Source organism: Panicum virgatum, chromosome 1K (genome assembly GCF_016808335.1).
Source record: "Panicum virgatum strain AP13 chromosome 1K, P.virgatum_v5, whole genome shotgun sequence".
NCBI classification, from domain to species: Eukaryota; Viridiplantae; Streptophyta; class Magnoliopsida; order Poales; family Poaceae; genus Panicum; species Panicum virgatum.
In genome coordinates, this window is record NC_053136.1 from 53,811,209 (window position 1) to 53,819,192 (window position 7,984).

The window sequence follows — 7,984 nt, forward strand, 5'->3', positions numbered from 1 at the left end:
AATAAAATAGTTTGGTACTGTTTTGGTTTGGATCCTAAACCATTAGCACCTTGACGTATCTGTATGTCACAACCTTTCTTACAGTCCAGAAGTGTACCCAACTCCAGTGGCGCCCAACCATGAGTTCCCCATGATAAACTTCTCCACGGTGAACCCCGTGGCATCCGCCGTGGACAATGACGTGTGCACCCCAGTCCACGTCACCCGCCCCTTCGTCTCCGCGCCGGCCCCGGTGTTCCGGTACTCCCCGTAGTACAGCGTCGTGCTCGGCGCCGGCTGGTCCGGCCACGCCAGCCACCCGGCCGGCGCGACCGAGCCGTCCAGGGTGCTCTCCATCACGGCCACCCGCGCGTACCTCTTCCACGGCCGGCCTAGGTACACCGGCGTCCTGCCGAGGTCGGACGCGCCGGCGATCCGGCACCTGTGGATGGAGATCCCCGTGTTCTGGTTCGGGTCGTCGCGGCCCTGCGCCGTGACGACGTCCTGCTGGCCCGGGCTGGGCTTCCTGGCCTGGATGTTGCAGCGCTGGAAGACCACGGCGGAGTTGCCGAAGATGAAGTCCACCGTGCCGGAGATGTCGGACTCGGCGTAGAACTGGCGGTTGGAGTGCGTGAAGAGCGTGTCCTGGTGCGCCTTGACCTCGCACTGGTACACGACGGAGCGGTCGCCGCCGACCAGCAGCGCCACCGCCTGGCCTTTGTCTGGTCCGGCGCTGTTCACGATGCTCAGGCCCTTGGCGATGAAGCCGGCGCCCATGGCAGCTGCATCGTCGTCGGTCATCGCAAAGATCACAAAGGGCGTTGGTTAGTTGGTTCATACTACTCGACAATAGGAGTGTACTGTTGAGAGACTTAAGAAAAAGTGGCAACATTCAAATGTGATCGACATGGCAAGTGAAACATCGCACTCGTTTCATTTTGGCGTGGTACGCTCTGTACTGCGTGTAGAGTACTCCCTCCGTTCCAAAAAAAATGCAATTCTCGCTTCTCGAGAGTCAATGGTTTTCAAATTTGATCAAAACTTGTGCAAAAGATATCAACATTTATAATACAAAACTAGTATCAATAGATTAATGATGGGATATATTTTCGTAATAGATTTTGGTCGATACATAAATGTTAATATTAATCATTATAGACGGTCAAACTTTAACAAATTTGACCGGCACGAATCCCATAATTGCGTTTTTTTGGGACGGAGGGAGTAGATGAGATTGATCGATAAAGCCTAGAAAGATCTTTACACATAAAGAGAAAAAGTTTGCCACCAGATCCAAGAGTACATGCCCACGTACGTACCCAAGGTGGCGGAGGAGTAGGTGGTGTAGCCGCCGGCGACGCTCTTGTCTCCGCCGATGATGGTCTTCCCCTTGCCGTCGCCCACCAGCATCACGTCCTCCTGCTGGTACGAGATGCTCACGCTCTCCTTGTACAGCCCGGTCTTCACGTGGATCACCTTCCTTCTCGATCCTCCTGCTCCGCCGCGGCCGCTCGCCTTGGTTCCCACCGGCGCCGTGACGGCGGCGATCGCCTCGTTGATGCTTCTGTGCGTCCCGCTGCCGTCCAGCGCCACCACGGCGTCGGGCGTGACGACTCTGGTCGCCGGAGACTCGAGGAGCCTCCTGTCGTGCTCGGGCAACCAGGACGGGAACACGGTGCCTTTATTAGGTGACGACGTCGCGGCGGGCGGTGGGACGCCCTTGACCTTGTTGACGTGCAGCGCCAGGGCGGTGCGGATGAACCGCGCGAGCGCCGCGACCTGCTTGCGCACGGCGTTGCGCCCCGCGGGGCCCCGCGCGGCGGCGGCGAGGCTGTCGTCGCACGTGCCCTGGTTCGTCAGCGCGGCGCTGAGCCACGTCGTGGCCCCGGCCGCGTCGGCCGCGCGCCCCTCGAGCGCGTCGCGGAGCTGGGCGAGGCTGATGTCGAGCAGCTCGGCGCAGTCGTGCATGCCCGACGGCGGCGAAGCCGGCGCGGACGCGGAGAGGTTGCGCGCCAGCGAGAGCGCCGTCGTGGCCCTGGCCATCGCGAATTGGACGGACGCCGCGAACGGGTCCCCGGCCGACCGCGCCTCGGCCGACGTGAGCGCGGTCTCGCACGCGCTCGGGTCCGGCGTCGACCGGCAGATCGACGTGACGTTCACGCTGGACGGCGGTGCCGACGCCGACGTGGCGGCGATCCTCGAGACGGCGGCCGCGTTGCCGACCATCGATGCCGCCTCGTCTCCCTTTCCGGCAGCGACAGGCGCCACCGTCGCGAGAGCCAGCACCGTGGCCATGGCGCAGGACCATGCAACGATGGGTAGCCTTCTCTTCGCCTGCCTCTCTGGCGAGCTTGCCCCACCAAACGTTTCCATGGTTCTAGCTGATCGAGGCTGAGCTGCCTGTGCGGGTCTTGGCTGTTGTGTACTTGTTGAGTCGATAGCTGCAGGTTACAGTGCGAAAGGCAAAGGGGTTTTATAGAGTTGGCACAGTGCCTTTTGCCGCATAATCAATGCTCGGCCAAGGGTGAGTTTAGGGGAGAAACTGAAATATGTTGAGGGCCTAGTTCATCTTCAATTCTTCAATCACGGTCTACTAGTTATAAATCGTCAGGAGCAGGAACTTTTTGACATTTACGGAATTACGGTGCTCGGGAGATATTGGTAATTGGTACCTCGGTGGTAGCTTTATTTAGACGAACCCTCCATCACTTTATTATACGAATTTTGGCACAGTATACCCAAACTTTTTCGTTGAAGTACATTGAGGTTGTTCGGCTGATCCAGTGAATAGTGTTCGGCTGGTAGAATAAATAGTATTATGTGAAAGGAGATAAGCCAAGACAAGTCGAAATTGGATCAGCCGAACAACCCCATTAAGTAATCATTCAACGAGTACCAAAAATAGGCTAGTACAATCATTCTGTGATGTAAAAAAAATCAAGCTGAGCATAGCAACATCGAAAAATAGCAAGCCTAAACTAAAACCACTAGCTATAGAGATCGAAATTTCTATTCACTAACTACGCCGACATAAGGTAATTCCACCGAGCCCATATACAACTTGCCGCCTTCCCTCTCCATTACCTTAGTCGGTCTTACGCTCTTGGATCCTTTCATCACCTGGACCACTTGCCCGTCAGCATTGATCCTCACAGCGAGAAGGTGGCTATCGGGACCAAATGGCAATTCCATCTTCTCCCGGTGCAGTGCTATCCAAAATCCACCTTTAAGGTCAGCCCTCACGTTGTCAGGATAGCCCGGTAGATCGGCAAGCGGCTCTGATGTGCCTGCCTTGGGACCCTTGATCCAATACCTCATCAACTTGCACGGTCCGGTGAGTGCTACGACAAGGTGTGTTCGATCGGCATTGATAGCGAGACCATTAGGGTACGTGATACCGGATTGTAGCACGGTGACACTCTTCGTCTTCGGGTCATACTTCATAAGGTGGCCCGTCGAGTCTCCAGTAGCCGTGACTCTCTCATGCTGCGACCGCTGATAGTTCATGCTACTGTCCGTAAAGAACACTTCTCCGGTGACCTGGTCGACGTCGACGCCGTTGGTGAAGCGGAGCGGCACGCCATCGATCTCGTTGGCCAGAACCGTCGCCTTGCCGCCGCCCGGGCCGACACGCATTAGCCCCTTGTACGCGTCGGCGATGTAGAGGTTGCCGGACTTGTAGTGGAAGCGCAGGCCCAACGGGCGGCCACAAATGCTCTCCGTGACTTCCGCCGGCCGAGTTCTAGACGCGGTGCAGGCCTTGGCGCTGTAGGCCGACCAGCGGCGCGCCTGCCCGTTCCACTTCAAGACGCGTCCGTCAGAGACGCCGCTTAGGGGCCCATGCTGTCGCCGTCGAAGGCGACGCTCTCCGGGCCGCGCAGCAGCGACCCGCGGAGTGGCAGGTGCAGGCTCCGGCTGCCGTCAATAATAGAGGCTGTTCCGGGAACGGGGCGTGCGGCGGCGCACGGTTGGAGGAGGAGAGCCAGGACAGCGAGCAACGAGATCGCCACCGTCAGAATCTTCTTCCCGGCGACGTTTCCCATGATTGCTTCGCTTGCGTGAGCGCTGCCTCGCACTGCAGACAGGGTGCGTGGACTAGGCCCTTGGGTTGGCTGCTGAACGTTGGTGACCGCCGGCTCTGGCTTGGCTTTGCCTTCGATGGAGAGAAGCGCAGGGTGCCTCGGCCTTTTATGGGGGCCTTGCAACTATGCTGTTTTCCGAGTCGGTGGTAGGCTGGACTAGCTCGGACTCCGACTTGGTGTATCCCAGGCCTTCCGATCAGGATGAGCTGATTACTGCTGGTGCTTCCGATTCACATACGGATCAGTGGCCGCAGTGCTTTTGCGTATTTACTTTGGACGCGGGCCAAACGGGACCGTGATCAGCAACAACTAGCATTCAAAAAGAACTTCAAAGTATGTAGCTCGACCATTCATTACAAAGAAGGGCTAGCCGGGTAGGACGACTCACCAGGCGGGAGAGCAACCGTGCACCAAAATTACACGATTTCAGTTGATCATCATTGTCATCAATTGGCAATATAACTTTGCTTCTAACTTGAATTAAGATAGGGCGAACCCGAGTGCATTGTACTGACATCAAATCAAAGGTGCCACACGATGGTTTGAGTAGCTAGAAGCAATGTGCAGTCTGTGGTTGGGCGGGGGGCAGTACACTACTGAAGCAATGTGCCACACTATGGTTTGAGTAGGTGCTATTTCATTGACTAAAGTAATGCTGAACATTCGAGTTACACACAGTAAATAGTGCACATTTACAAAAATCTGAATCGTATTGCACGATCAACCCATGGCCTCTCTTAGAGTTGCATGAATCAACTAGTGCAACATTCAACTGTTTACCTGGAGGGAGTTTTTCATCATCAGCACATTCATATCCGTTCCACTTCAGAGTTCTTCAATCTCCCGCTTAAATTGTCAATGGACATCCCATTTCCATCGCCGGGACAAATGGTCAAAGGCTGTGTCCCCCCAAGTACCATCAGTGCCGCTATCAATCCGTTCGAGTTGTTGGTTGGGCACTCAAACTACTTTGGCTGGTTCCAAGAGAAGGCTCATCATTCATGTTCTGGTGCCTTCTCACCTAGCAAGTGAGGATACCTACATAGTGAACGGATTTATATTTTAAATATACTTTACAATTGATTGATAGTGATAATATAACTTTAAGTCTTGAACAAAAATTAAGCAACAACTAGAATTATCTCGAAATTTTTGTAATTGTTCAATTTATTATGATAAAAAAGAAGATTACTTTCTGTTGAACGGAACATAGAACTGCCTGCAAATACACCATTTTATAATAATGGGGTACTAAATACTGTTAGCCTATAAATTCCTAACTACAGCTTATTACCATTTTATTATCTAGTTTCCTGCTATGCGGACTCTCATCTAGCTTATTCTTTGCTTGTTTGTTTGTTTGTTTGTTTGTTTTAGCTTTGAATTGTGAACTCTAGTTCCAAACGCTGAAGTTAAAACAAATGGGTCACTTTTTAAAAAGCGATATTTATAGTCCGACCCCTCTTTACAATTTACACCACAGTCCACAAGCTACATCCCAACAGTTTACAGCTTTTAAGAATCCAGCTCTTTAAAACCTACAGTCTACAGTTAGCTTTTAAGGATCAGAGTTAGAATAGATACCCTTTGACATGTTCAAGAAAAAAAAGAATAATATCAAACACTTACTTGCTAATACGATACTGCTGCAAACATGTCACGGAAGACCTTTGGAATTAAACTGCACCATATCTGTAACAATAAATGGGGAGCTTTTGTAATTTCATGAACAATCACAAACAATACTGTTCTACAACCTTGTTCAAAGGAAAGCAACAAGAAACAAATTATCAAATTATACTCACTAGAGCATGACTGTCCGCCTATATAGCACCTCATCATCAGTATCCTCATTATCATCATCTGACACTAACTGGCTACCTGGCATCTGAAGCTTCCCACCCATTGTAAATGAAGGTCCTGGTGCATCCCCTTCAATAAAATCCCCTCGCATCCTTTCCTCAAACCTCAGATCACTGCAGTTCAGGAACCAATCCAAGCTACACCTAATCCCTTTACTTGTAACTCTCATGTACCTAGGCTTGATCCTTGACTCCAAGCTATAGGTAAAATACTCCGGGTACTCCAACAATTCACTCATTGGTCTCTTCATCTCACTCTTGAAGAAGTATAAGCTGTTCTTCATGAGCTCAATCCGCAGCAATAGAATCTGTGGGCACCGTACCACCATACGTGCAACATCCTCATTGGAGATCCCTCGTCCACGGAGGAACTCTACAGGCTTCAAGATCACATTCTGATTTAAGCTTACAAGCTGTGGCAACTTCTCAACTGCACGGGCAAATCCATCTGGGTCAATTTGGAGCTTCAAGTTGAAGAAATACTGTTGCGCTGCTAGCTTCGCTTTCAGCGGCAGCCCAAGTATAGATGGGTACTGTGCGATCACCAATGGCAGTGCCTCCTTCTGAATGCCGAAGCTGAGCAATGCATCCACGTTTGGTTTGACCGTCTCCTCGAGATCATAGCCCAGAATGTACGGCCGCTTCTCAAGGATCCTCGCCAGGATTCGCATGGGCAGCCCGAGAGAAGTGATGTAATCGCAGAACGGCTTGATGGTAGTGCCAACTCTCATACCGAGGAAGAAAGGGTAATGCGTTACCATGGGACCGATGTCTCGTGGCGCCACACCGACGATGCCGACGAGGTAGGCGACGGAGGTGCTGATTGTGCCGTCCGGCTTGAGGCCCAGGACGTCGGGATACCGCTCGAGGACTCGTGGAATGTCCTGGCGGTCGACGTCGAGGCCACGGAGGGCCTTGACGACGGGGGAGAGGTCGACAGCAACGGAGGCGTGGAGGCACGCGGGGTAAGCGCGGACGAAGGCGGCGAGGCGGGCGCGCGTGACGCCGAGCTTCTCGAGGTAGGAGAGCACGGGGATGATGTTCTTCCGAAGGGAGCAGGCGAGGAGGAGCGGGTAATTGGAGAGGTCGTCGGTGGAGAGGCCGAGGCGGAGGAGGAAGTCGAGGCGCTCCTGGAGCACCTCGAGCGAGGAGGGGAGCTCGACGGCCTCGAGCTCGCCGGCGGGGTCGGACACGCCCGCGGAGCGGAGGAAGTCGAGCGCCAGCACGCGGGAGACGAGGCGCTCCTTGCGCCCCTGGATCACGCCCCACGTCACGGACGGCATCTCGTACTCCGGCGGCGCGGAGGAGGAGGCCGACCTCGCGGAGGAGAGCCACGCGAGGAGGGGGCCCTCGCGCGCGGCCGCCGCCGGGCCGAGGCTCCGAAGCGCGCGGGCGAGGGGAAGCATGGCTGATGGCGGCGGCTCGCCGGGAGTGGCACTGGCGGCGGCGAGGCGGTGGCTGGGGTGGTGCCTGGCGGGGTGGGTTTCAGAGGCGGGTCCTTTTGGGCCGTGGCGAAATGATGCGCCCTCAATTGTTGCCGGGTGTGAGTTGTACCAGTGGGCCGGTCCAACGCGGGTTGGCGTGCGCGTTTTCATTAGCCGGGCCGTAATTTTGTGGGGGCTGGCTTGCTTCTGAGTTTTGATTTTTTTTTCTTCAGATACATCAGTTGTTTTTTTTTACTTTCGATAAACACGTGAATTGAAGCCAAAAAGGATTTCTTGAGAGCATGGTTGGAAATAGCCCGCTATAGCCTCGCTATAGCCCGCTAATAGCTTTTTAGGAGATCTACCGCTACGCTATACAACATTTGTCCGCTATATCCGCTAAAAGAGGTTTTATGAAATTTAGCCATGCTAAATGTCCGCTAAATAGGTTTTTGTGAGACTTAGCAGCGCTAAATGTCAATTGGGTACTGTTGGGTAGTTAAGAGACGTGTTAAACTCAAATTTTAGGTGTTAGACCAACGATACTTATAATTTATATGAGATTATTTATTATTTTATCATTCCGCTAAATGATTTAGTTTTCGCTATAGCCCGCTATAGCTTCGCTATAGCTATT

General features: G+C 53.3%; 2 protein-coding genes and 1 pseudogene across 2 annotated transcripts; all 3 read right to left on the reverse strand.

Annotated features, from left to right (window-relative positions):
- Window positions 1–78: 78 nt before the first annotated feature.
- LOC120657914 (pectinesterase-like) lies at window positions 79–2,402 on the reverse strand. The gene is made up of 2 exons (XM_039936181.1): window positions 1,299–2,402; window positions 79–761 (listed from the first exon to the last, which is right to left on the reverse strand). Exons 1-2 carry the CDS (start codon window positions 2,350–2,352, stop codon window positions 79–81), a joined length of 1,737 nt encoding a protein of 578 aa, XP_039792115.1. The 5' UTR covers window positions 2,353–2,402.
- A 586-nt stretch (window positions 2,403–2,988) lies between these two features.
- Window positions 2,989–4,022, reverse strand: LOC120656425 (annotated as a pseudogene).
- Window positions 4,023–5,865: 1,843 nt separating this feature from the next.
- LOC120644242 (transcription termination factor MTERF4, chloroplastic-like) lies at window positions 5,866–7,419 on the reverse strand. Its single transcript, XM_039920825.1, has one exon. The coding sequence runs from the start codon at window positions 7,327–7,329 to the stop codon at window positions 5,866–5,868; it is 1,464 nt and encodes a 487-aa protein (XP_039776759.1). The 5' UTR covers window positions 7,330–7,419.
- Window positions 7,420–7,984: the final 565 nt, after the last annotated feature.